Source organism: Pseudopipra pipra, chromosome 26 (genome assembly GCF_036250125.1).
Source record: "Pseudopipra pipra isolate bDixPip1 chromosome 26, bDixPip1.hap1, whole genome shotgun sequence".
NCBI classification, from domain to species: domain Eukaryota; kingdom Metazoa; phylum Chordata; class Aves; order Passeriformes; family Pipridae; genus Pseudopipra; species Pseudopipra pipra.
This window is the reverse complement of record NC_087574.1, coordinates 2070608-2098007: the sequence shown is the minus strand read 5'-3', so window position 1 is coordinate 2098007 and position 27400 is coordinate 2070608. Positions and strand designations below refer to the sequence as shown.

Here is a 27400-nt window from a genome sequence, read left to right as displayed (position 1 = left end):
ACCCTCCTCAGCACCCCTGCTTGGGCCAGGACCTCATGGTGGGGGGCACAAAGGGTCTGTTCCCCCCTGTCCCAGCAGGGGGGGTGGGTGACAGGCCAGCTCTGCTTGCTGCATTTATTGATTTCCTTTTGCTCCAACCAGGCAGATGGGGCCAAAATAAAAACCAAAATCACCCAAAACAACCCAAAACCCAGGGGAGGATGGGAAGGGGATGGGAAAGGGGAGTCCTCCCCCTGGCGTGGGGATGCTGCTGCAAGGAGGGACAGCTGGTCCCCAAAGTGGGGGACAGGCAGCCCCCCAAAGCAGAGGGGCTGGGGAAGGCCAGGTGGGCACTGAGGGCTGAGCAGGATGGACAGTGGGGCTGTGCCCAGACCCTCACCCCTGGAGGGGGCCTGGCCCTGACCCCCTCCTTGCTCCCCAGCAGCTGTCGCTCCCAGTGTCCCCCCATGGCACAGTTCATCCCCCCCATCCCCAGCTCGCCTGGGTCCCAGTCCTGCATCCCCCATCCCAACGGGTCCATGTCTCCAGCCAGGGTCCAGGCTGGGGGTCCGAGGCACAGCCGGGGGGTGGGATGTCGAGATGGGGAGGGGGATGCCCGTCCCCAGCCTCCCCAGTGGGTTCGGCGAGTCCCTCGTCGTTCCCGGGGCGGCGAGGGGGGCCGAGCTCAGTCCCGGGCCGAGCTCAGTCCTGTGCCGCGACGCTGGGCCGGGCGGCCGGGCCGGGGGGTGGTGAGGGGGCCGGGGGCCTCAGCTGGGGCTGCGGGTCGGGCTGGCTTCCGTGCTGTCGCTCACCAGGCACTCGTTGGACTTGAGGCTGGCCAGGGACTTGCAGCTGGGCAGGGAGGCCAGGGAGCCGCAGAGCCCCAGCATGGAGGGCGTGGGGTCCTTCCCTGTGGGCAGAGAGGGGTGTCGTGGGGGGCTGCGGCCTCGCACCCCAGCGCTGCCACCGCGGGGGGACGGAGACCACCCCTCCGGGAGGGACCCTGGGTGTCCCTGCACTGCTGGGACAGCACTGCTGCCACAAGGAAGGGGCTGTTGGGAGGGTTCAGACACCTGGGTGCATGTGGGGGGACACGCTGAGCCCTGTGGGGCACCCGCTGGTGGGTGGGGGGTGTCTTACCCAAGGGCCCCCAGGGCTCGCCCTCGCGCTTGCCCTCGCCCAGGCGCTGGGAGTCGGAGCTGAGGCTGTTCTCGGCCGAGAGCTGGTCGGTGCTCACGAAGCTGTGCCTGCAGAGGGACAATGCTGAGCCCCCCGGGGCTGGCACAGCCCTTCTCCCCGTCCTCCCTCCCCCAGGGCAGGGCAGGGTGCTGGGCACGGGTCAGGGGAGCTCTGCCCCCAGCATGGTGTTACCTCCTGTAGAGTTTGCTGTCCGAGCCGCTCTCGTTGCCGTTGAGGGTCCCCAGCGAGGGCCACTGGTTGACCAGGGGTGTCACCATCTCCTTGGAGAGCTGGGCCAGCTGTGGGTTCTCGCAGGGGATCAGCCCCGTCCTGCGGCAAAGGCGGCTGCTCAGCACCCGGCATGGCCACCGGTGCCGGGGACCTGCCGGGGACACGGCCCACGGGATGTGTGGGGCACTGGGGACCCACCGCGTCCCACGGGGCACACGGGACACTGGGGACCCTCCGTGTCTCATGGGATATATGAGGCATTTGGAACCCACCATGTCCCACAGGGGATAAGGGACACTGGGGACCCTCCATGTCTCATGGGATATATGAGGCACTGGGGACCCACCATGTCCCATGGGGGAGAGGGGACACTGGGGACCCTCCATGTCCCAAAGGCCATATGGGGCACCTGGGTATTGGGAACCTTCCACCCATCATATCCCATGGATAATATGAGGACCCATCACGTCCCATGGGGCAGACTGGGTACACTGGGGACCCTCCATGTCCTATGGGATATATGGAGCACCTGGGCATCAGAGACCTGCCACCCATCACATCCCGTGGGGCAAATGGGATACCAGGGACCCACTGTGTCCCACAGGGAATACAGGGCACCCAGATCCTGGGAACGCCACATCCATCACACCCCACAGGGTGTACGGGGTGCCAGGGACCACCCCTCACTCTGCCCCTCGGGATCGATGGGGCACTGGGGACCACCCACAGCCCCTGGGGCACCCAGTCTCCAGGGACCCCCCCAGCTCGAGCCCCCCGCAGCAGCAGCATGTCCCCACTCACAGCTGCTCCTGCAGCTCCAGGATGACGCCCTCCAGCTCCCTCTTCTCCAGCTGGTTCTGCACCATCACCTCCTCCAGCCGCAGCTTCAGTCGCTTGTTCTCCGCCTCCAGGTCCTTCAGCTGCGACTCCCGCAGCCGCACCAGCTCCTCCAGGTACCCCTGCAGGAGGCCACTGTCACCACTGGTGGCCCCACTGCCACCACAATGTCCCCAGGGCCACTCAGGGTGACAATGAGAGGACTGGGTCACCACAGCAGTGGGGTGAAGGTCTGCGGACACCACTGGGCTGTGGGAGAGGGGATGCAGGGGCAGATGCTCCAGGCTGGAGCATCCCAGGGGGGTGATACCCTGACAGCCCCATCCCAGCTCCTGGTACCTTTTGGGCATAAACGATGCGGAATTTCTGCTCCATCTTGCGCCACTTGTTGTACCAACTGTCCTCGTCGGTGACCAGGGGCAGGTAGGGGTGTTCAGGCGAGCTGTCCTCGCTCGTGCTGCTCTCCACGCTGCCCCGCTCCTCCTCCTCGCTCAGGTAGTCGTAGCTGGGGGGTGCAGGGGCTCAGTGGGGGCTGTCACACAGTCAGGGACACCCACCAGGGTGCCAGGGCAGACACAAAACCCACCGAGGGACCCAGAGATCCCAAAAAACCCACCAAGGGAGCCCCCAGACCCCCAACATATGCAGGTGCAGGTGGGTCCTGCTACTCCCCAAAACAAAACGGGGACTCCCAAAGGCTTTCCCAAACTGATCCGGGGGTGGGGGAACCTCCATGTCCCCCAAAACCCACCAAGAGACCTCCCTCTGACCCATCCAAGGGAGCCCCCAGACCTCCAACACCTGCAGGTGAAGGTGGATCCTGCTGCACCCCAAAAACCACCAGGGACCACCCAGGCCCTCCCAAACTGACAAAACAGTGGTGAGGGGACCCTAAAATCCCCCAAAACCCACCAAGGGACCCCAACCTCCCCCCATACCCCAGGGAGGGCACCAGGGAGCCAACTCTTACCTCTGTGTGAACTTCAGGTAGGGCGTGTAGTCGATGACCACGGGCGTTTTACCGTCCATCACCTCTCCCTTCAGGCAGAAGCTGAGCAGCGGCAGTGGGAGAAGGAGCAGAGGGTCAGGGCACCCCAGGGGGTCAGTCAGGGCCTGTGTCCCACCGTGTCACCCGCCCCTACCTGAAGTCGATGGCGCTGAGCCCGATGAGCATCCCCGTGAGCACCGTGGACTCCTCCCGCAGCATGATGGCCCCGTCGTCGTAAAACCGCCTGCGGGGAAACGTGTGGCACCCCAAAACCCACCCTGGCACACGGAGCCCACCCTGGGCCTAACACAGGTGTGGCCGTGGCCGGGGGGGCCATGGGCTGCTCACCTGGTGGTCCGTGTGTCCCGCAGGGCCGTGGAGATGTACTCGGACATTCGCTTCTCCATCAGCGCCACGCGGATCCACGCCCGGCCCTGCAAGGGGGGGCTGCCATTGGGTCCCCCCTCACAGCTGCCCCTCACCACAATCCCACCCATCCCTGGTGCTCTGGGGACCAGCAGACAGGGGTTCCCCACCCGGGAGTGGCTTTTAACCCATTTTTTGACCCATTTTTTGGACCCACAGCTCCTGTTGTGCCCCAGTGATCCCCTGGGGTCCTATGGGGGGCAGAGAGGGAATGGGAATGGGATGGGATGGGATGGGATGGGATGGGATGGGATGGGATGGGATGGGATGGGATGGGATGGGATGGGATGGGGATGGGGTGGGATGGGATGGGGATGGGATGGGATGGGGATGGGATGAAATGGAATGGGGATGGAATGGGATGGGAATGAGTATGGGACAGGATGGGATGGGGACAGGGATGGGGAATGGAAGAGGATGAGAAAAGATAAAGTTGAGGATGGGATGGGATGGGATTAGGATGGGATGGAGGTAGGATATGGATGGAGACAGAAGGGGAATGGGTCCGTATACCAGGGACAAGGTGTGGATGGAAGCAGGGGAGGCAAGAATAGGAATGGCAATGGGGACAGGGCTGGGGCTGGCACCCTCCTGACCTTGGCCCTGGAGGTGCTGATGTTCTCCATGTTCTCGATGCTGCTGACACAGTTGTTGGGGACCTTGCTGCAGGCCAGGCGGATGTAATCCCAAAACCCGCGCTGCCCATCGGAGCTGAACCAGCTGACGGGGCCTGCGGGCACCCAGGGGCTGCGGTCGGGGGCTGCTGTGCTGGCAAAGCCCCTGACAGAGCCTGGACACACTCCCTGGTGCCACCGTGGGCATCCCCACCTGCCATGGGGCACAGGGGTGGGGACAGGGACGCCCCCCGTTACCTTTGAAGCGGTGGCTGAGGATCTGCTCGAGGATGGCGGCGAAGTTGACGAACTCCTCGGAGGAGTCATCGATGGGATCCGCCGTGTACTTCTCCAGGAGGGTCTTCACCGAGAACCTGGCGAGGGTTTGGGTGTCACAGGGCGGGAGGGGACAGATCCCCACCACCCCTCACCCACCACCTGGCACAGGCCGGGTTTCAGCGCCGGAGCAAAACGCTTTTCCAGCCGTTGGCTCCCGCTCCCAGCAGCGGGAAGAGGGCGGCGGGCTGGGCTGTGGCTCGCTGACCCCCCGTGTCCCCACGTCCCCGGGGACCCCAAGGGGCGGCCGCCGCTCCCGCTGAGCAAGTGGCCAGGAAGGGCGAACAAAGGCCCCTTCCTCCCCGGCCGTGCGCGGGCGGTGATGGCTTCCCCTTCCGCCCGGCCGCTCGTGCTCCCGGCACAGCGATGCCGAGGACACGGCGCCCGCCGAGCCCGGCACGGGGCAGGTGTTGGCTCGGCGGGGATCCCCCCCGTCTGTGGGTCACAGCTGGCTGGGGATCCCTCTGACGGCGGGTGGAAGGTGCCTCGTCGTGACAGAGGGGTGTGGACCTGCCTTGTGCCGTGGTGAGGAAATTCAGGGGGTCTGGAGGTGCCCTGTGCCATGGCGAGGAGCCCTGGAGGTCCCCATGGCATGACAGTGGGGTTTGGAGGTGCCCCTGTGCTGTGGTGAGGAGATCCAGAGGGTCTGGAGGTGCCTTGTGCCATGGTGATAAGAAACAGGGGGTTCCTATGTTATGGCAGCAGGGCCTGGAGCTGCCCTGTGCCAAGGTGATGAGAAACGGGGGGTCCCTGTGTCCTGACAGTGGGGTCTGGAGGTGCCCTGTGCCATGGTGAGGAAACCCAGGGGTTCCCTGTGTCATGACAGGGGGGTCTGGAGGTGCCCTGTGCCACAGTGAGGAAATTCAGGGGGTTTGGAGGTGCCTTTTGCCACGGCAAGGAAATCCAGAGGGTCCCCATGTCGTGATGGGGGTCGGAGGTGCCCTGTGCCATGGGGAGGAGCCCAACACCAGGCCCTGGGGGTCCCTGCCAGGCTGACCCTGGCCTTGGTGCCCCCCACAGCCCCTCCAGCCCTAGGCCAGGCTCCAGCACTCCCTGCACCAGCAGCCCCTCACTAGTGCCTGGGGAGCTTCACCCCACTCGTGTGCCCCTGCAGGGACCACCAGCCCCCCCGTCCCCCCACCCCACCCCTGCTCCCCCCCTTCCCGGTCCAGCCGGGCGTCTCCATGACAACCCTCATCCTCCATCCTTCATCTCCCATCCCTGCCGCCAGGAGTGGGGCCCTGACGTCACTTCCTGGGCCCCCCACCCGCATGGGGGTCCCCAACACAGCCCCCCCCCCGGCACTCCACTGCACCCAGTACCCCCCACACCCTCCACTCCCCCTGCATCCCCCCGCCATCCTCGGCGGCCCCCGACATCCCTGCCCCGGCCGCCTCCATGTTGTCACTGTGTCCCCAATCCCCGCATCGCCCCCCCCGAAGCTTCCCCAGCCCCCCTAACCCTCCCCAGTGCCCCCGGAACCCCCCCAGCCCCGCAGCCCCGGCCCCACCGCCCGCAGCCCCGCGGCCCCGCAGCTCCGCGCCCCCCCATTCCCGCATCCCCATCCTCCTCCTCCCCCCTCCCAATCTCAATTCCCCCCCCCCCAAAATAAAGCGACTGCAGCAACAACAAACCCCCCCAAAGGGTGAAGGGGCGGCTGAGGGAGGGAGGGGGGGGAACGAACCCCCCAGCCCTCCTCCCCACCCCCTCCCCTCCCCGCCCCCCATCTCCTCCATCCCCACCGGCGGTGGTCCCTTCTCCCTCCCCCCGCCGCTCTCCCTTCCCCTCCCCATTTCGGGGTGCCCCCCCCCCACCTGCAGACGGTGATGAGGTTTTTCCTCTCCACGGCGATGTTCCTGGAGGAAGCTTTCTTGGAGGAGAGCCCCAGAGCCATGGCAGCCGGCACCCAGCTCGCTTCCATCCAGCGGCCCAGACGCCGCGGCCGCGGGCGATGCCCCTTCCCCGCCGTGGGGACCCCCCCGCCCCACGGCCGCTGCCCCCCGCGCCGCGCAGGCTTTGCTCCGCCGGTGCCCACGCCACGGGCCGTGCGCCGCCCCCCCCTCCTTCCAAAGGGATGCTCTCCCCGCCCCCGGCCCCCCAAATCTCTCCCCCGGGGGGAGGGGGGAGCATAAAGGGGGGGCAGCAGTCCTCCACCTTCCTGAGGGTCGCAGCCCACCTCCCCCCCCCCCCCCGACATGACGTGCCAGTGGTGGGGACACCCTGGGGAAAGCCATGGGGAGGGGGCAGCCCCCCTGGGACTTTCGGGGGGTTCTTTGCCCACCCCAGGCTGAGCTCAGCACCCCCCTCCCTGCCCTGATCCCCGTTTTGGGGGGTCTGAGTGTCACCCCTCCCTGAGGGGTCTGTGGGGGGTGAGGGACCCCCTTCACAGGGTGAGGGGGCTGACTGTGTGCAGGGGGGCCCTGCACCCCCATTTTGCCCCGTGTCTCAGTTTCCCCATTGATGTGACAGGGAAATCGGGAAAGGGGGGTGAATCCCACAGGCACCCACTGAGCCCCACAGCACCCAGATAAATCTGGGTCACCTGCAGCAGACAGACACCCTCCATGGGGACAAAACCCTCCTCTCTGTGCCCCCAGGGGGGCTTCACACCCACCTCTGCCCCTGCCAAGGTGAACTCAGCCCTTAGCACCCAGCTGGGGAGGCAGCAGCACGCCCATGGGAGGTGGGACCCCCAAAACCCCCATGGCCACTGTGGGGAGACACCTCTTGTGGGGACAAATCCCCCCTGTCTGTACCCCACAGGGTGCTCACACCCCCCTTTTCTCCTGTCCAGAGGACCCCAACCCACAATACCCAGCTGGGGGGCAGTGGGGCGCATGGGGGGGAGGGACCCCCAAAATCCCCATGGCTGTGCAGGGAGGGGAGCCCTTGGCAGCACCCAGATAAGGCCATGGTCTGTTATCGGGGCACCCAGACCCAGCACCACCCTCCACCCCACGGTGGGTGCCACTGGGTCCCAAAAACATGAGACTGACCCCCTGCCTGGATGGGCTCCCCAAATCGGGCTGGCACAGGGGGGGACAGCACTGGTGTGACCCCACGGCCAGAGGGACCTTGTGGGGGACCCCATGAATGTCTCCAGGCACTGGGGGGCTGCTGTGGGACTGTGTGTGTGTGTGTGTGTGTGTGTGTGCAAGGCTCGCTCCTCCTTGTCCCTGGGATTTGGGTTTGGGATTTGGGCCCAGGACCCCTTTGGCTGTGAATATAAAGACACAAGCATGTACATAGATGTGCATGCACACACACGCATGTGCAAATATACATGTGCAAATACATGCTTGTCCACAGAGGGATGGATGTACACGTGGACATGCACACACGTGGATGTGCAGACACGTGCACACATGGATGTGCCCTCACACACACCCACATGTGTGTTCATGGATGTGCCCTCACACACACACACACATGTGTGTTCATGGCTGTGCCCTCACACACACACACGTGTGTGTTCATGGATGTACCCTCACACACACACATATGTGCTCGTGGATGTGCCCTCACACACACACATATGTGCTCATGGATGTGCACTAACACACGTGCCCACACACACACACACACACGCACACACACACACACACACGCTCAGCCCTTCCTATTCCACCCCCTCTCCAGGACACCCCAATGACACCAATCCCACGGGACAGATGGACACCCCGCCACATCCCCCATCCCCATGTCCCCCCCCTGTGCCTCCTCCCTGGGGAACCTCCCCAGGAACCCCCTTTTTTTTTAATTTTTTTTTTTTTTTTTTTTAGAAAGAGAGAACACCCCAACCCCGTGGGAAGGGGGGACAGCCGGGGGGATCCCGGGGATTCCCCGCAGGGAAACCCGGAGGTAAACAAGATATGGGGGGGCAGCGGGAGCAGGGCCGGTGGTGCCGGGCAGGCAGAGGGCCGGGGGGGCAGCGGGGCACAGGCGGGGCACAACCTCGCGCCTCAAGATGTTGCACCCCGATAACCTTGTTTACGGGGGGCCCCGGGGGGGGCCGGGTGAGCCCCAGGGGGGTGAGATTAGGGAGGTGAGAGCGTGACTCAGGGCATTGGTGTCTCGCAGCCCGGGCAGCCGCAGGCAGAGCGCGGACAGGGGCGTCCGGAGGCACCCCAGGGGTAGGTGCGGGGTCACCTCGGGGTGTCTCTGGGGTGGGAGTGGGGGGACGGGGTGGGCGGGGGGATGGTGGGGCCAGGCAGGGCTGGGAGGGCACCCTGGGGTGCCCTCGGTGTGGGATGGGGGGTGGAGGGTTGTCAGCCAGGGGGTGCTGGGGTGGGAGGTGCTGTGGGATGGGGGATATGGGCTCCCTATGGAGACACGGGGGGAGGGCCCCCATCCATACTGTGTAGATACCTTGGGATACGTGGGGTCCATACGGAACCAGGAGAGGGATCCCAGCCATGCTGTGTGGATGGCATGGGATGTATGGGCTCCATGTGGAGCCATGGGGGTACCTGTGGCGGGACAGACCCCAGCCACACTGTGAGGATGGCATGGGATGTATGGGCTCCATACTGAGCCACATCAGGTACCTGCTGGATGAGGGATTGCAGCCACATTTGTGTGGATGGCATGGGATGTATGGTTTCCATACCATATGGAGCCACAGGGATTGTACCCACTGTGGGAAGGAGCTGAGCCTCAGCTGAGCTGAGTGGATGGTCTGGGATGTATGGGCTCCATATGGAGCCATGGGGCTCCCTGCTGCGGGAGGGACCCCAACCATGCCACAGGGATGGTGTGGGATGTGTGGGTTCCACACTGAGCCATGGTGACTGTACCTGCTGCAGGAAGAACCCCAGGCACACTGTGTGGATGGTGTGGGATGTATGGGCTCCACGCCGAGCGGTGCTGGATATATGGTGTAGGAGGTGTGAGCCCAGTCCTGAGCTACTCTGGCTGTATGACATGGGATGTTTGGGCTCCATTATGAGCCGTGGTGGCTGTACCCACTGTGGGAGGGGTCCCGGCCACGCTGCATGCATGGCGTGGGATGTGTGGGCTCCACAGGGGGCACGTTGGCTGTGTGGCGCGGGAGACACGGGCTCTGTACATGGGGTGTGTGGTGTGGGAGGTAGGGACTCCACCCCACACACACGATGAGGGGCGCAGGGGCTCTGTACCATGCAGGAGGGTCGTGGTGCAGGACGTGCTCTGTCCTGTGCCCCGTGATGTGCAGGGCTGGACGTGTGGGCTCCGGGCTGGACGTGTGGGCTCTATCTCACACCCGTGCCGCGGGACATATGGGCTCTGTACGGTGTGAAGTGGCCCAAGGATGGATTCAGCAGGTCCAGGTGACCTCGCTGGAAGGTGCCCCAGCACCCCGCGGGTCCCCAGCCCCTCACCCCGGCCTCGGGGTGCTGCGGGGCAGTGCGGGGGGCGGCGGGTGGAGCGGGGCGGGGGCCGACAGCGGGTGCCGGGAGTTATCAGCGGGGCGCAGCCCGGTGCACCGGGCTGATGCAAGAGCCGCCGGCGAGGCTGGGGGGGCCGAGGGGGCCCGGGACAGGCCGGTCTGGGGGGCCGGGGGCCGCCGGCCCCGGGGCCAGGCGGAGCAGGAAGGAGGAGGCCGGGTCCGGAGCCGGCCATCGGTCCCGTGGCCCCGCCGCGGCTCCTGCGCCCCACCGGGGATCCCGTGGCCCCACCGGGGATCCCGTGGCCTCCCGCCGGGTGTCCAGGACCCCACCCTGGCTCCCGCCGCCCCCCGTCCGGGAGCGAGCTCCTGCATCACCCCGGTGAGATCTGGGGGGGCTGGTTCCCTCCGAAGCCCCCCTGCCCTGCCCTTGCCCCTGAGCCCCCCTGAGGGGTCCCTGGGCCGGGGTGGCGGGGGGAGAGCAGAGGTTTTTGGTCCTCCCAAGATGCGGGGGACCCCACGAGAGTCTGGAACAAGGGGTCTGGGAGTCTCGGGGCAGGACACCCCCTCCCAGAGGCTCTGGGCTGGGGGACAAGTGCAGGGTCATGGGGCGGGGGGGTTAAGGGGAATGGGGGGTCCGGACCCCCGGGTCCCTCCGGGGCTGCCCCGGGGGGGCAAAGGGGGGGTGCAGTGCGGGGACAGGGCGCCCCCTGGCGGTTGTCCCCCGGCACAGCCCTGGGGCAGCTGCGGGAGGGGAATGGGGGGCACAGCCCGGGGGAGGGCAAAGTGGGGGCCAGGGGGGTGCAGGAACTGGGTGCTGAAGAGGATTTGGGTGCTGATGGGGGAGCGGCAGCAGGGGCCTCCTCAGCTGTGCACCCTGGGGGCTCTGGGGTGCTCACACTGTCCTGTTTTGGGGTGTCCCGTGAGCCCAGCTGTACCACAGTTTCCCTTTCTCCCCCCTGCACTGTGCCACGGGGCAGGGGGGGGCGGTTGCTGTGGGACCTGGGCACTGTGTCTGGGACCCCAGTCCTTGGGTATGAGTCTATATGGGACCCCCACCCACGTGCAAGGGGTCATGTGGGACCCCAGTCCCTGGGTGTGGGTCTGTACAGGACCCGACCCCCGGGCACAGGGCATGGTGTGCATGGGTATGGGTGGGCCAGGGCAGGATGCCACGTCCCTGGTGGGAAGCTGCCGGGGCTCTGCCCTCGCCTGACGTTGGTTCCCATCCTGGATGGCGACAGGGCAGGGCACGACTTCCCCGGGGACCCCCAACCCCGGGACCTCCCAGCCCGTGGGGAGCAGTTTAGGCGGGCAGGGGCTGCGGGAACGGCCACGATGTTCAGCCCCAGCCCCACCCCAGGGGACAAACCCTGATCCCGGGGGGCACCGAGCGGTGCCCCGGTCTCTGCTAACGTGTTCTCTCTGGTTTCCGCCGCGGCCGCCCCGCAGAGAGCCGGGTTATGGTGGCACCGGGCTGAGCGCCGGGACGCAGCGAGGCGGCAGCGGGGGCCGAGCCCGGAGCCATGGAGGGGCCCGGCCAGGTAGGGACCCCCGGCCCCCCGCCCCGGCTCTGCTGCTGCGCCCCGGCACAGCCCCGGCGAGGCGTTGAGGGTACCAGACCCCGCTGACTCCCTTCTCTCCGTCCTACAGGAGGCCTACGAGGAGGGGATGAGGAGGACCCTCGACCCTGAGGGCTACGAGGATCCCGGCCTAAAGGACTCCCGCCTGTCGCTGGGGGAGATGAGCAGTGAGTGGCTCCTGGGGTGCTGGGGGGCACTGGCACGGGGGGGCACCAGCGCTGCAAGGGGGGCCATTGCATGGGCACCGCTGTTGTACGGGTGCCAGCGCTGCATGGGCGTGGCATTGCACGGGCACTGGTGTGTCACACGGGCACTGGCGTCGCAGAGGTCACACCTCATTGTGTGGGTGACAGTGGCACTGCACAGGTGACAGCGTTGCACGGGTAATGGCACCACACGGGCACCGGCACCAGCTGGGTGCCAGCACTGCAGGGGCACCAGTGGCTCGAGGTCACGTGTTTGTATGAGCACCGGAATTCTGTGGGTCCCAGCTGGGCATGGGCACCAGCACTGCTCTGGTGTGTTGCACAGGCACCAGCACTGCATGGGCACGGGTGTTTCACAGGTGCCAGCATTGCATGGGCACCTGTGGGGTATCAGCAGCATTGTTGCATGGGCATAGCATGGCACAGGTGTGTTGTATGGGCACAGCATGGCACAGCATGACACAGGCATGTTCCCTGGGTGCTAGCATGGCACAGACATGTTGTATGGGCACAGCATAGCACAGGTGTGTTGTATGGGCACAGCATGGCACAGGTGTGTTGTACGGGCACAGCATGGCACAGGCATGTTCCCTGAGTGCCAGCAGGGCACAGACGTGTTGCATGGGCACAGCATTGCATGAGCAGAAGCACTGCATGGGCACAGCACGGCACAGACGTGTTGCACGGTTTCCTGGGTGCCAGCATGGCACCGACAGCGGGGCTCGCTCAGAGTGTGGGGTCAGGCAGGGACACCCATCCTCAGGGTGACATCCCCCAAAGGCAGCGACACCCTTTGCCAAAGCCCTGGAGCCGTGAGGTGCCACCTCCAGTGCCGGGGCTGTAGGTGCCTGAACTGGGTCTGTCCTTTGGGACACCCGAGGTCCTTGAGCCTCCGGGGAGGGAGGTGAGGGGAGTTTGGGGGGTCTGCGTGCCCCGGAGCATCCCTTTGCCCCAAGCTCGGTTGTTCCAGAGCTGCCACCCCGCGGGGGTGTTTGGGCTCGGGTCCCCCGTTGGGGTGACACGGGTCGGGGGGTAACGCTGCCACCTGTTCTGCGCAGGGGCCGGCGCTGGCATCGGGTCCCCCCTGCGCGCGTGGAGGGCCAGAGCCGAGGAGCTGACGCCCCTGCGGTGAGTCCCCAAATCGCGGCGGGGGCGCCGGACGCTGCCCTGCCCGCCCGGCTGGCATCACCCGCGGGGAAGCCGGTGGCACCCGCGGTGCCCGGCGCTGACCCCCCCGTGCCGGCGGTGTGTGTTTTGCAGCCAGTATCTGCCCGGCCGCCGGGGATGTTATGACCTGCACGGGAAGAGGCGCGCGGCCGGGGCCCCCCCGGGACAGCCCCCCCGCCGGGGCGGAGGGCAGCGTGAGTGACCGCGGGGGCCCCGGGGGACGAAGCCCAGCCCCGGCGTCCCCCCCTACCCCCAGCCCTCCATCGCGCTGTCTTGCCCCGGTTCTGCCACCCACCCCTGTCCCCACCCTGCGCGGGGTGACCGTCACCCGGGCGGCAGGGCACGAGTGACCGCTGCCACTTGCCCGTAATCGCCCACTGATTGAGGATAAATAAAGTCTTTGTTTGGGGTGAGGACAAGAACCACTTGGGGCCGAACGCCGGCTGGCGCCGGGCGGCTCGGTGGCGGCGGGCAGGGACGAGGACACGCTCGTGCCCGCGTGCCACGGCCAACGCTGACGGGGACACGGTGGCAAGGGCCGCGCCCCATCCCCGCTCCCGCGGGCACAGCATCCTTCCTCCGGCAGAGCGGGATGCGGCTCTTACGGCAGCATCCCCCCGCCGGGTGACCCGGCTGGGGACAGCGAGGGGACCGCGGTGGTCCCCGTCGAGGGCGGAGAGGGACGGGGTGAGCCTGTCCCCACGGTGGGGTGGCAGCGGCGGGCGGGAGCCGCGCTGGTGTTTACTGTCAGCAAAGGAAGTGTTGCTGGATTTACGGTGCACACAGGGCGGCTGCGGGGATCGCTCCCCACTTTATAGGGACAGAGCTGCGGGGACATGGGGAGCGCAGGGGGGCCCGCAGGTAGGCAGGGGACGGGGACAGGGATACCTCGAGCTCCTGGGGTCTGGCTGGCCGGGAATGTGCACGGGAATGTCCCCGTGTCCCCATCCCAGTGACGGTGCTCGGTGCCGGTGTTGTGTCTGTGGCAGGGCGGTGGCCATGAACCCTGTCCTCACCCCGGCCCCGGTGATGTCCCCAGACTGTCACCCTGTCCCAGGGGCTGGGCTGCGGGGATGTGAGGGGACCAAAAGCACCGTCGGGGGGGGGGTAATGGAAGTTCTGGGATGGTGGGACACGTCCAGCGAGTCCCCAGCAGGGCTGGGGTGTGACAGAGAAGGGGACACTTCCAGGTGACCCCAGCTGGGTCTGGGTTGAGGGTGATGGAGAAGGGGACACTTCCAGGTGACCCCAGATGGGTGTGGGATGGAGGTGGTGGGGGGAGGCACCTTCAACAGACCCCAGGGAGGGGGTCTGGGCTGGGACAGGGACCAGCTAACGTTTTGGTGGCTCCACTTGCAGCTGAGTCAGTGACCGATGTGGACCCGGAGGCGTCGGGGAGCAGGAGGCTCCTGTCCCAGGACATCCATGAGGTGGGTGCTGTCCCAGGGACCCTCATTCCCTCCCCATTCCTGAGGGTGTGTGGACTGTGGCCACTTGGAGACCAACCTGGGAACACCAGGACATGGGGAGAGGAGACACTGGGTGTCCTGGGGTCCCTGGTGTGGCCACCTGGGGGTACCCTGACCCCCCCATCTCTGGCTGCAGGGCTACGTGGAGCTCCACGAGCTGGTCATGGACAGCTCGAAGGACTTGTGCTGGATGGAGGCCGGCCACTGGCTCCAGCTGGAGGAGGATTTCCAGGAATCGGGGCAGTGGAGCCAGCCCCATCTCTCCTTCCTGACCTACCGCAACCTCCTGGAGATCCGACGGGCTTTGAACAAAGGTGGGGACACCCCTGGGGACCACCTGGATGGCGACAGGGACCCCACGCTGGCCAGGTGGTGACGGTGCTGTCCCCACAGGTGCCATTCTCCTCGATGTGGCAGCCAACTCAATGGCAGCCATCGTCAACGTCCTCATCGACCAGATGATCTACGAGGGGCAGTGGAAGCCACAGGACCGGGAGGACATCATGAGGACACTGCTCCTGCGGCACAGGTATGGCAAGGCTGGTGCTCCCAGGGGGTCCCTGAGGTCTGGGCTGGACCCAGCACAGGTATGGCAGGGCTGGTGCTCCCAGGGGGTCCCCAGGGTCTGGGCTGGACCCACCCCAGTGCATCCCACTGGAGCCTGGATCAGGGTGGGAAAGCTTTGTCCTCCAGCCCTGTTTGGGTGTCCCAGCACACCCACAGGGATGAGGCTGCCTTATGGGTGTCTGAGGGGGGTTGATGGCACTGGGGGGTCTGACACCACCCCCCCGATGCTCTCAGCCACCCCAGTGAGGGGGAGTCGGTGTGGACGCTGCCGCCGGCGCTGCTGCAGCGCTCGGGCACCCGCCGGGACGATGTGGAGCAGCCACTGATGAGGGAACAGCAGCCCATGGAAATGAGCAAGCTGTCAGGGACTGAGCCGGTACTGGGGGCATGGAGGGGCACTGGGGGGCACTGGGACATGGGGCTGGGGGTGGGAGATGTGCACAGGGTGCACACACACACACACACACAAGTGAACACACACCTTGGCACACGTAGGGGCACAGAGCAGTTGCACACTCAAACGTGCTTTTGCAGCACATGCAGAGGGGGACACACAGGGAATGGTGGGGGACACTTGGGGGACAGAGAGGGAGACTCAGGGAGTGGTGGGGGACGGGCAGGAGATGGAAGGGGACATTCATGGGACAGAGGGAGAGACATGGGAGAGAGGGGAACATGCAGGGGATAGTGGGTGACATGCAGGGGACAGAGAGAAACACACCAGAGGGGGGACGTGCAGGGGGCACAGAGGGCCACAGGGACAGCCACCAAGGCTGGCTGGCTAATTCCTACCATCCCTCTGCCTGCAATAGAGTGGGGCCTCCAAACCCCAACTCCAAGAGAAGATCCCCAAGGATGCTGAGGCCACCCTGGTCCTCGTGGGTGAGTGGTCAGTGGGGTGGTGGGTGCTGGCTTGGGTCAGGGGGATGGGTGCAGGCTGAGGGAGGTGGGTACAGGGTCAGGGGGTGCAGGGGGAGCTTTGCCATCTGCCCCTCGCTGTGCTCGCTCACGCCCTGCCTTTCTTGCACTGTTTTTGCCTCTCCCCATCCTCAGCTCTCGCCGCCGCCTGCTGCTGCTCGGTGCTGCTCTCTGGGTCCCTGTCCCATGTCCCTTGTCCTCATGTTCCATCTCCCCATGTCTTCATGTCTCTAAGTCCCCCACGTCCCTGTGCCCCAAGGTCCCTGTACTCCCATGCCCACCTATCTGTGTGTCCCTGTGCTCCTGTGCCCTGATATCCCTGTACTCCCATGTCCATCTATCCCTGTGTCCCCATGTCCCTGTATCCCTGTGCCTGTGTCCTCATGTCTTTGTGCCCCTATCCCATTCTCTCTGTCCCCCCACATCCCCAAGCCTGTATGTCCCCTTGTCTCCATTCCCGATGTCCCCGTGTTCCGATGTCCTGCTGTCTCTGTGCTCCCCCGTCCCCATGTCCCTGTACCCCCGTGTCCCTGTCGTGTCTCTGTGCCCCCATGTCCCCGTGTCCCTGTGCCTGGTCCCCCATGACCCCCGTCCCGTCCCGTCCTGCCCCCAGGCTGTGCAGCCTTCCTGGAGCAGCCAACGCTGGCCTTTGTGCGCCTGAAGGACGCGGTGACACTGGACGGTGTCCTGGACGTGCCCCTCCCCGTCCGCTTCCTCCTCGTGGTGCTGGGCCCCGACAGCCCCAACATCAGCTACCATGAGATCGGCCGTGCCATCGCCACCATGATGTCCGAGAGGGTACAGCTCACCCACCACTGCCACTGCCACCCCACTGCCACCCCACTGCCACCCCACTGCCACCACCATCAGCCCCCCTGAGCACCCCGGAGTCCCCATCCCGAGGCTGCACCCTCTAACAGGGCTCACCCCCCTGTGCAATGTCTGTCTCATCCCTGTGTCCCCCTGCCACTGTGTCCCCTTGTCCCCATGAACCAGTGTCCCCATGTCCCTGAGGCCAAAGTGTCCCTTTGTCCCCATGTGTCCAAGCAAACACGTCCCTGTGCCCCCGTGCTCCCACACCCCTGTGCCCAAGCCCCTGCCCCCATCTCCCACCTTATCCCTATGTCCCCATGCCCCTGTGGTTCCATGCATCCTGTCCCCAATCCCTTATGCCCCCATGTCCCTCCTTATCCCCGTGTCCCCATGCCCTTGTGCCCCGTGTCCCCCCTTATCCCCATGCCCCCTATCCCAAATCCCCTGTGTCCCCATCTCCCTCCATATTCCCCTGCCTCCAAGCTCCTGTATCTTCCTATATCCCCTTATCCCCACACCCCCTGTCCCCGAGCCTCTGTCCCCCCATCTCACACCTTATCTCAGTGTCCCTGTGCCCCTATGGTCCCATGCCTGTTGTCCCCAAGCCCCTGTGCCCCCATGTGCCCCCTTATCCCCGTGTCCCCAGGACACCCCAGCCCCACGGGGACGCTCAGGGGTGCCGGAGCCGGCTGACCACCCATCCCTGGGCGATCCCACAGGTGTTTCGCCGGGATGCCTACCTGGCCGAGGGCCGGCAGGACCTGGTGCGGGCGGTGGAGGAGTTCCTGGAGGCCAGCATTGTCCTGCCTCCCACCGAGACCCCCAACGAGCAGCTGCTCCGCGCCCTGGTCCCGCTGCAGCGCGAACTCCTCCGCCGCCGCTACCAACCCCCCGAGAAAACACCCAGCGAGGGCTTCCTGAAAGACCAGGGTACGGCAGGGACCACCCGGACCCCCCTCCGAAATCCCCTGTCCCCGTGGCAGGCAGGACACCCCCCTGGCACACGGGGTGCCCCCCTGACCACCCGGTGTGTCCCCAGGGCTGGATGCGCCGGCACCGGAGGACGACGACCCCCTGCGCAGGACGGGGCGGCCCTTTGGGGGGCTGGTGCGGGACATCTGCCGCCGGTACCCCAAATATCTCAGTGACATCAAGGACGCCCTCAGCCCCCAGTGCCTGGCCGCTGTCATCTTCATCTACTTTGCGGCGCTGTCACCTGCTGTCACCTTCGGAGGCTTGCTGGGTAGTGGGGGGACGGGCTGGGGACACACCAGGGGACGGGGTTGTCCCCCCAGCTGGGCGGGGAGCAGGGGGCCTCCACCTCCTTTATCACCATCCCGTGGGGATGCTCCCAGGGGGTTATGCACCCCCTAATCCCGGTGCCCAGGGGTGTGGGATGGGGGGCACAGCGCTGTGTCCCCCACCCTGGCACTCACCGGCCCTGCTCCCTTTCAGGTGAGAAGACCAAGGGCATGATGGGGGTGTCGGAGCTGCTCATCTCCACCTGCGTGCAGTGTGTGCTCTTCAGCCTCCTCGGTGCCCAGCCCCTCCTTGTCATTGGATTCTCAGGACCCCTCCTCGTCTTCGAGGAAGCCTTCTATGGGGTGGGTACCCCCCGGTGCCTGTGGGTGCCCCCCACCTGCCTCTGGCAGTCCCCACAGCGGGCTTGGGGTCTCCCCACCAGCCCTGGGAGAGGCACAGGGAGCTGCTGTGGGGGGGTGGCACAGTGGGGGTAGCACAGCAGGGATGGCAGGGTGGGTGGCACAGGGAGGATGTCATGAGGGGATGTCCTGGGGGATGGCACAGGGGGAGTGCTGTATGTGGGATGGCACTGGTGGGATGGCATAGGATGATGGATGTCACATGAGGGATGGCACAAGGAGGGTGTCCCATGCAGGATGGCACTGATGGGATGGCACTGGCGGGATGACACAAGGAGGGGGGGTGGCACGTACAGGATGGCACTGTGGGATGGCACATGGATGATGTACAAGGGTGATGTCACCTGTGTGACAGCCCAGGGGTGACACCACACAGGTAGAGCCATCCAGGTGATGGCCCAGGGGTGCTGCCAGGTGGGTGATCCCATGAGGGTCCTGCCACACTGAGGTGCCACCATCCCCATCCTGGGGAAGGATGTGTGGGGCCACTGTGGGATGTCAAGGTCCAGCCCCCCTCAGTGCCCATGCTGGGGGGCTCTGGGGGGCTGACAGGGCTGTGCCCTCTGCCTCCCCAGTTCTGCAGCAGCAATGGCTTGGAATACATCGTGGGCCGGGTCTGGATTGGCTTCTGGATGATCCTGCTGGTGCTGGTGGTGGTGGCCTTCGAGGGCAGTTTCCTGGTGCGCTTCCTGTCCCGCTACACCCAGGAGATCTTCTCCTTCCTCATCTCCCTCATTTTCATCTTCGAGACCTTCTCCAAGCTGGTCACGGTGAGGGGCACGGGGGTCCCACAGTGGGGAAGGTGGGAGGGGGGCTGCAGGTTGTGGTTATCACCTGGGTTTCCATAGAAACAGTGGGATGCAGGTGAGGGACAGAGCCCATCTCCTGGTGTTTTCTCCCCTTTTCCAGGTGTTCCCCAGCTCATGAGGTCCCTTCCAACCCTAACTGTTCTGTGGTTCATGCATCTCTCTGCAGGGGGATTTTGGGGTAGGGAGGTGAACCCCACATAGATGTCCCCCCTGGGCTGCACCAAACATGGTCCTTGCCCAGCAACTGCCTGAAGAGACCCAGTTCCTCCCCCCATCCCTGGCTCAGACCCCTCCAGGCTGCTTGGTTGCACTGGGATGGTGTCACCCCGTGCACTGGGTGCCCACAGGGACATCGCTGGTGCTGGGGAGGTGACAGGCAGGACACGTGGGTGTGTGTCATACCCAGGTGCCCCGTGCACCCCACGACAAGCTCAGCACTGCCCTGAACACCCCGGGTGACCCACGGTCTGCAGTGGGGACACGCTTGTCTGACCCCACTGTGCCACTGGCCTTGTTTCTGAAGAACCACAGAGAAAACCAACCCTAAATATCCCCCCTGCTCAGCACATGCCAGGCTCCAGCCTTGCCCATCCCCCTGGCACACACCCTGCACCCACCAGGATGGTCCTGCAGGGCTCCCAGCATGGCAGGAGGGGTGCAGGGGGATCCCCCATCCCCATCCTCGCTCACTTCCTCCCCTTCCCTCCCCAGATTTTCAAGCAACACCCTCTGAAGCGGGAGTACAGCGTGAAGGCTGACTATGACCCCTCAGAGCCAGAGCCCAACACGGCCCTGCTGTCCCTCATCCTCATGGCTGGCACCTTCTTCCTGGCCTTCTTCCTCCGCAAGTTCAAGAACAGCGCCTTCCTGCCGGGCAAGGTGAGCACAGGGAGGACACGGTGCTGTCCCCCCTCCCCACTGCAAAACAGGGGCTCAGCGGCTGAGACCGGGCAAACTCATTGCCTGTTCCTGCAGAGGACAGGGTGGGGGAGAACCCCTGGGCTGGGGGGTCACACAGAGGGTTTAATGTGGTCACTGTGTCCCCACAGGTCCGGCGCTTGATCGGGGACTTTGGGGTGCCCATTTCCATCTTCATCATGGCCCTGGCCGACTTCTTCATCAAGGACACGTACACACAGGTTCGTGAGGGCAGGGCTGGGGGGGGACAGGCACGGGGATGTGGAGCTGGCTGCTCATCCCTGTGTCCCACCCCCTCACTCCCCGCTTTGCTCCCATCCAGAAACTGAGCGTCCCTAAGGGGCTGGAGGTCACCAACTCGACCGCCCGGGGCTGGTTCATCAACCCCATGGGGCTGCACGAAAAATTCCCCATCTGGATGATGTTCGCCTCCGTGGTGCCCGCCCTCCTGGTCTTCATCCTCATCTTCCTCGAGACGCAGATCACCACGTGAGGATGGGGGATACGGGGAGGGGAGGGCTGCGGGTGCCCGGTGGGACGGGCACGGAGGGGACCTCCCTGGGGTGCTGTGTCACCAACTCGTCCCCCGTGTCCCCGCAGCCTCATCGTCAGCAAACCCGAGAGGAAGCTGGTGAAGGGCAGCGGCTTCCACCTGGACCTGCTGCTGATCGTGGCCATGGGGGGGCTGGCGGCCCTTTTCGGGATGCCCTGGCTCAGTGCCACCACCGTGCGCACCATCACCCACGCCAACGCCCTCACCGTCATGAGCAAGGCCTCCTCTCCCGGAGAGAAATCCCAGATCCTGGAGGTCAAGGAGCAGCGCATCAGCAGCTTGCTGGTGGCCGTGCTCATCGGTGAGCTGGGGAGGTGCCCCCCACATGGCAGGTGAGGGTTGGAGGTCCCCCAGGAGCTCTCCACAACCTCTCCTTCTCCACCGCAGGCGTCTCCATCCTCATGGAGCCCATCCTGAAGTACATCCCGCTGGCCGTGCTCTTCGGCATCTTCCTCTACATGGGGGTCACCTCCCTCTTTGGCATCCAGCTCTTCGACCGCATCCTGCTCCTGCTGATGCCCCCCAAGTACCACCCTGACGAGCCCTATGTCACCAGGGTGAGTGAGCCCTGTGTCACCTCCATAGGTGGCAGCGGGTTTGGGGGTGTCCTGTGCTGCAGCACCCCTGAAATCACTTGAGGCTCCCCAAAGAGCCTCCTCCTTCCGTGCTGACCTTCACTGGGCTCTTCAGGCCACTGGTCCTGCCCCCACCCCAGCACCCAGCACCCTGGGAAGGGTATGGGATGCTGTCCCTGACCTCAGTCCTGGGCTTCTTGTCCCACAGGTGAAGACTTGGCGGATGCACCTCTTCACCTTCACCCAGATCATCGTCCTTGTGCTGCTGTGGGTGGTGAAGTCCACCCCGGCCTCGCTGGCGCTGCCCTTCGTCCTCATCCTCACCGTGCCCCTGCGGCGCTTCCTGCTCCCCAGGATCTTCCAGGACATCGAGCTCAAATGTGTACGTAGCCCCAGCACATGCTGGGATCCACCACTGTGCTGTCCCTGTCCCTGTGCTGGTTCTGGTGTCCATCCCCATCCCTGTCCCCATCCTCATCTCCATATGTATCCCCATCACTGTCTCCAGGCCCATCTTTGTGTCTGCTCATGTCCCTGTCCTCATCACCATCCCTGTCCCCATCCCCTTCCTCATTCTCATTCCTGTCTCCATCCTCATCTCCATCTGTGTTCTCATCTCCATCCCTGTCCCCAGCTTCATCTCTGTCCCTGCCCCTGTCCCCTCATCCCCATAATCCTCATCCTTGTCTCACTCCTGTCCCCATCCCCATCTGTGTACCCACTCTCATTCCTGTCTCCATCCCTGTCCTCATTCCCACCGTTGTCCCCATCCTCACCCTGTCCTTGTCCCATTCCTGTCCCCATCCCCGTCCCTGTCCCCAGACTCATCCCTGCCCCTATTTCCCATACCCATCCCAGCCCCTACCTTGTTCCATCCCTGACACTGTCCCTGTCCTCAGTCCTACCCCCAATCCTGACCCCTCCCCATCCTCATCCTTTTCTCCAACCCTGACCCCATCCCCTCTCTGTCCCCATTCCCATCCTTCCCTCCACCCATGTCCCCATCTCTACCACTGCCCCCTTCCTTATATTCATCCCTATCCCCATCCCCTGTCCCTATTCCCCTCCCCTGTCCATGTCCCACTCCTGATCTCCACCCCTGTCCCCACCCCTGTCCCCCTCACTCCCTCTCCTCTCTCCAGCTGGACGCAGATGATGCCGTGGTGACCTTCGAGGAGGAGGAGGGGACAGACGTGTACAATGAGGTGCAGATGCCCAGTTAAGGGCTGGACCCCCGGCCCCCCAACGCCCCCCCAGCCCCCCCCATGCTTCTATCACCACTGCTGCCACCCCGGGGCCGCTGGGCAATGGAGGATTTGGGGACACTGTCCCCACCTGCACACCCCAGGAATGGAAATATTTTTTAGTTGTTTTTCCCTTTTTTTGATCTATTTTTTTAAATATTTTGGATGGTGTGATCTCACCCACACTCTGCTGCCTGCTGGGGAAGGGGCTGCCCGGGCTCGGGGGGTTCCACGGGCCACCCCCAACCCCGTGGCAAGGTGGGATGTGTCACCATCCCATCCCTGAGGCCACCAGCGGGCACTGGGCATGGGAAGGAGCTGGAGGAAGCTCCCAGCCCCCGGGGACACCCCCAGCCTGGCCCCTCTTCCCCGGATGAACATTCCAGTGAGCTGGGAAAGACCCTTCACCCCACGGAGCCCTTCTCCCACTTTCTCCATCGTTTGCTCCAGTGGGATCATCCCAGCTGCTCCGCTGAGCTTCCAGCACCTCCCAGAGTTGGGATGTAAATAGTCCAGTGAGGGAGTTTACATATTTAGAACGAAAATAATCATGCTAAAAACAGCCAAAAAATTACTTATAATTATGCCGATGCTTCCGCAGGTAGGATTCACTCATAGCCAAGCAAAAATTCCCCCAAAAAAAGGATGAAAAAGCACCTTAAAAATGAAAAAAAATTGAGGAAAATAGAAAAAAAAAAAAAAAGCAGCTGCAAGGAGTGATCTGTATATTTGATGCTACTGGGGGGGGTTTGTAATTTATTTTTAGGGCTGGTTGTGCCCCTGCTGCAGCAGGGCCGTGTGTGTGTGTATATATACTAGAGAATTATATCAAAATTCAGAATTTTCTATAAAAGATGATTTTTAAGGATCCTGGTCAGGGCCTAAACTCTAAGGACCAGTCTGTCAGTCTCACTCCATTCATGAATTAGTGTTAGTTAGTTAATTAGTCCTCTTTATTTTTATAGCGTTCCGGGTAAATCTGTGTAGTTTTTCCTCGATTTTTCCCTTGCTTGCTGACCATGTCTTGCCCTGTTTCTGCTGGGATTGCTCCCAGTCCAGCTGAGCATCCCCCTGATCCTGCCAAGGCTCGTTCTGCCCTGATCATCCTGAAGGACTGGATCCAGCCAGGGCACAGAACACCAGATCAGGCTCAAAATTTGCTCATTTTTGCTCATTTTTGACCCCAAAATCAGCGGGGGGGGGGAGGGGGTGGGAGAGTAGGGGGGTGGGAGTGGGTGGCCACACCCAGGGCCTTGTGTTTGGGGTTGGTTTAGTTTTATTAATTATATGTCTGAAATGAAGAAATGTTTCGATCTTTGGGGTTTCCTCCTTCCCTTCCCCCTACCTCTGTATCAGGCTTTAATAAAGAAATTAATAAAATCAGAAAGGAAATGGGGGTTTTCTTTCCAGCTGGCAATTTTCTGGTGCATTGCCTTATTTAATTCCCCCCAAAAAGGAGTAGCAGCAGCCTTTGGAGGTGTCCATCCCCCTGGAATGGGCAGTGAAGTTGTACCAAGATGCTTGTCATGGCATCCCAGGATGCTCACTGTATCCTTTGATGCTCCATATGGGCATCCCAGGATGCTCCCTGCATCCCAACATCCTGGCGTGCTCCCTGCAGTCATTGTGGGATGCTCCCAACGGTCATCCCAGGATGCTCCTCACAGCATCCTGGCATCCTGGAGTGCTCATTAGAGCCATCCTGGGATTCTCCTCATAGTCATTCCAGGATACTTGCTGCATCCCAGCATTCCAGGATGCACCCCCAAGTCATCCCATGAAGCTCCTGCAGCCATTCTGGGATGCTCCTCATGGTCGTCCCAGGATCCTTCCCACAGACATCCCTGGACATTCCCTGCAGCCATCCAGGATGTTCCCTGTGGCCATCCCAGGATGCTCCCCATAGTCACTCTGGGTTGCTCACTGTAGCCATCCCAGGATGTCAGGGAATCTAAGGGATTCCTGTGGCCATCCTGGGATGCTCAGCCCCCCTCATCCCCCCGCACCCCAGGGTGCTGCCCCACTGCCACATGGCCTTGGCTGTCCCTGCTCCAGGGGGATTGGGAACATCCTGATCCAGGGCTGCTGGCACAGGGAGCAGAGCAGCCCCTGCCCCTCCCCCAGCCCCTGGCACTGGATTGACCCCGATTATCCATAATCCCATTAACGAGCAGGAGACACCGGCTCCGTGAGCGGGGCCGTGGGAAGGGCTGTGCCTGTTTGCCCCCAGCCTTCCCATGGGGCAGGAATCGGGATCAGCATCCTCGATCGCTCCGAACCAGGACCCCAAACTCTTTCCATGGGGCTGGGATAAACCCCAGTGTGGCCACCAGCTTTTCCCAAGCCTGGCATAGCTGCTACCCCGTTTTCCAGAGATGGAGGCGTGTGGCTGGTGTCTTCCAGCCCAAGGCCTGCGGATCCAGCAGCTTCCCTTCCTTGTGCCGGCCTCACATGGACAAGGCATGCCAGGTGCCATCCAGAGGCCATCCCCGCCTCCAAATCCCAGTGAAGGAGGATAGCATCTGCCTGCACCCATCCCTCTTGTTTTCCACCCTGGGAAGTTTGTTATTCCCTGGGAGATGGCAGCGAGGTCACTGCCGCGGGATCCAGCCCGGTTTGGGGTTGGGAATTTAGGTCAAGCTCTTCTTTGAACTTGCTTCAGCTCAGGGAAATGGAGGGAGGGGGAATTAGAGATGGGAGTAGAGTAATGAGGGGGAAATAAATGCTAATTAATTGGTTGCTAATGAGGAGGGGGAAGCACGGAGCTCCAGAGGGGGATCACATTGGAGCATCACCCCTGGAAGGGGAGAGCCACATTGCCAGCAGCATCACAGAGTGCTCCATGCCATCCATGGACAGGGGACATGGGACACCTCGGGATCTCCTGGAGGTGTCCAGTGGGACATTGTCACTGTTTGTGCACAGAAAAAGTGGAAAACCAAATAAAACTCTCCAAAACCTGCAGCTGCACCCAAAAAAACACTCACTGATACAAATAACAGCGAATAGAAAATTCCCATGTTGGAAGTGAGGCTTGGGAAGGCCATGGAGTGAGGGGAGGGGTTGGGATGAAGATTTGGAGGGGTCCCCACTCCCAGTCCACCTGCTGCAGGGTCTGTGGTTGATTCCCAGGGTTCTGGTGTCCCTTACCAGTGACAAAAGCCACAAAACCACGTTGGGGGGATCGGGCCTGGAGCACACTGACACTCCAAAAATGGCTTTTTGCTTAAAAAAAAAAAAAGTTAAAAAATATAAAATGTCAACTTTCATGTATTTGACCCGATTGTCCCTAAATATTTTCTTTGTTTACATTGTTTTTTTTTCCTTTTGCGATTTTTCCCTCCTGCAAAGCAGTGACAATTCCCACAATTCGGGGATCCAGCCCAGCCCAGGCCCTTTTCCCCGCTGAATAAATACATATATTTTTATTTTTAAGCTCTCGCAGGAGGGATTAACCGCCCGGCGCCGGAGCTGCCCGGCCTGGCTTGGCACAGCCCGGAGCAGGACGTGGCAGAGGATCCGGCTGTCCGGCTGTCCCTCCGTCTGGCTGATCCTTCCCTTCGGGATAAAGCCCAAATAAGCCACATGCACAGCCAGGCACCACCCCCGCACCCCCAAATCAGCTGGGGGAGGGGGGGCCAACTGCACGCAGATTTAGGGATTATTTTTTTTTTCCTTTTCCTTATAAACAAGGGTGAAAATCCCCCAGATATTGGCTGTTCCCATGCCGGGGAGATGCCCATAGCCCACAAAGCCGCGAGGCCCCACATTCCCAGATCATCCTGCATCCCTTAAGGGGGGTCCCCGCCAGCTCCCGCTGCCTCGTGGCAGGTGCCGGCCGGAGCCGCCTGTGCCAGCCTGGCTTGGGAAGCAGGCAAATGGCCGGAGCTCTGGGAGCACGCCGGCGGCCCGGCGGCCTCGGAGCAGCGGGCAGATGGCCGGAGCTCTCCGGAGGGACCGCGCGGGCGGCCGGGAATGCGCGGGCGGCCCGGATGGAGCAGCCGTGGCGTGCAGGCAGCGGGCAGATGGCCGGAGCTCGCCCGCAGCCGGGAATGCGTCGCCAGCCGAGAACAGCGGCGGCAGGCGGGCGGCCTGTGGCCGCAGCACGGTCAGCCCTGGCTGGCCGGGGAGGCCGGTACTGTACAGGCAGCCGGGGTGGCTGATACCGTGGAGGCAGCCGGTGCCGTGGAGGCAGCCGGGGTGGCTGATACCGTGGAGGCAGCCGGTGCTGTGGAGGCAGCCGGTGCAGCGGCTGCAGCCGACGCCGTGGAGGCAGCCCGGGGTAGCCGGTACCGCGGTGTTCTCGGTACCGTGGCAGCGGCTGGACAGGCCGGGACTGTCGGGGTGGCCGGCACCGTGGAGGCAGCCGGGACCGCGGAAGCAGCCGGTGCTATGGAGGCAGCCGCTGCCGTGGCGGTGGCCGGGGCTGATCGGTACCATGGAAGTGGAGGCAGCCGGGGAGGCAGCCCGGGGTACCCGGTGCCGCGGGGGGTTGTTCGGTAGCGTGGCGGCGGCCGGTGGCACGGAAGCAGCCCGGGATGGCCCGTACTGTGCAGGCAGCCGGGATGGCCGGGAATGTGCAGGCGCTGCCCGGCCGGGATTGGCTGCGGGGAATGACGCCCAGCACAACAAAGGTGGAGTTGGAGAAATTCCATTAAAAAAAATTAAGAGAGAGAGAGAGAGAGAGGGAGAGAGAGAGAGAGAGAGGGAAGGGAGAGAGGAGAGAAAGGGAGCGGAGGGAGGGAGGAGGGGAGGAAGCTGCCCCTCGCCCGCCCCGCCGGGCAGAGCCCCCCCCGCCGCCGTGTCCCGGGGCCGCGGGGCGGGCAGGAGCGCGGCCCCGCCGTGCCGTGGGGGCCCGGCTCGGCTCCCCCCCCGCTCCGCTTCCATCCCCCCCCCCGCTTTATTTTTTTTCCTCCTCTCTCTTTTTTTTTTTTTAATTATTTTTTCTTTATGCAAACGCCG

At 63.7% G+C, this 27400-nt stretch overlaps 2 protein-coding genes across 8 annotated transcripts; one reads left to right on the top strand and one right to left on the bottom strand.

Annotated features, from left to right (window-relative positions):
* Window positions 1–100: 100 nt before the first annotated feature.
* RUNDC3A (RUN domain containing 3A) lies at window positions 101–6612 on the bottom strand. Of its 3 annotated transcripts, none has more exons than XM_064636814.1 (11): window positions 6405–6612; window positions 4513–4628; window positions 4237–4370; window positions 3563–3648; window positions 3369–3458; window positions 3197–3277; window positions 2566–2731; window positions 2191–2348; window positions 1351–1540; window positions 1120–1226; window positions 101–889 (listed from the first exon to the last, which is right to left on the bottom strand). In XM_064636814.1, exons 1-11 carry the CDS (start codon window positions 6509–6511, stop codon window positions 682–684), a joined length of 1443 nt encoding a protein of 480 aa, XP_064492884.1. In that variant the 5' UTR covers window positions 6512–6612; the 3' UTR covers window positions 101–681. The 3 variants fall into 3 exon arrangements, with proteins under 3 accessions (XP_064492884.1, XP_064492885.1, XP_064492886.1); XM_064636815.1 differs by having other exon boundaries at window positions 1351–1488; window positions 6405–6609; XM_064636816.1 differs by lacking the exon at window positions 6405–6612 and adding an exon at window positions 5105–5626.
* A 1997-nt stretch (window positions 6613–8609) lies between these two features.
* Window positions 8610–23830, top strand: SLC4A1 (solute carrier family 4 member 1 (Diego blood group)). 5 transcript variants are annotated; one of them, XM_064636888.1, is made up of 22 exons: window positions 8635–8723; window positions 11408–11499; window positions 11609–11705; window positions 12803–12872; window positions 13005–13105; window positions 14271–14341; window positions 14517–14694; window positions 14774–14909; window positions 15182–15323; window positions 15760–15829; window positions 16479–16663; window positions 17398–17608; window positions 17718–17921; window positions 18134–18282; window positions 18915–19109; window positions 19860–20027; window positions 20198–20287; window positions 20389–20555; window positions 20667–20920; window positions 21007–21176; window positions 21403–21576; window positions 22337–23830. In XM_064636888.1, exons 2-22 carry the CDS (start codon window positions 11482–11484, stop codon window positions 22415–22417), a joined length of 2931 nt encoding a protein of 976 aa, XP_064492958.1. In that variant the 5' UTR covers window positions 8635–8723; window positions 11408–11481; the 3' UTR covers window positions 22418–23830. The 5 variants fall into 5 exon arrangements, with proteins under 5 accessions (XP_064492959.1, XP_064492962.1, XP_064492958.1 ...); XM_064636889.1 differs by lacking the exon at window positions 11408–11499 and having other exon boundaries at window positions 8610–8723; XM_064636890.1 differs by lacking the exons at window positions 12803–12872; window positions 13005–13105 and having other exon boundaries at window positions 8636–8723.
* The last annotated feature ends 3570 nt before the right edge of the window (window positions 23831–27400 follow it).

Bases quoted from the DNA above. Each gene is read 5' to 3' on its own strand.
- RUNDC3A (XM_064636816.1), bottom strand. From the start codon at position 5,256: ATGGCACAAGGCACCTCCAGACCCTCTGGATCTCCTCACCACAGCACA. The intron at 1,541-2,190 runs GTGAGTGGGGAC...TGTCCCCGGCAG, and splicing joins CTGGAGCTGCAGGAGCAGCT to GTCCCCGGCACCGGTGGCCA. The intron at 1,227-1,350 runs GTAACACCATGC...GTCCCTCTGCAG, and splicing joins GACAGCAAACTCTACAGGAG to GCACAGCTTCGTGAGCACCG.
- SLC4A1 (XM_064636888.1), top strand. The intron at 14,910-15,181 runs GTATGGCAAGGC...CGATGCTCTCAG, and splicing joins ACACTGCTCCTGCGGCACAG to CCACCCCAGTGAGGGGGAGT. The intron at 17,609-17,717 runs GTACGGCAGGGA...GTGTGTCCCCAG, and splicing joins GGGCTTCCTGAAAGACCAGG to GGCTGGATGCGCCGGCACCG.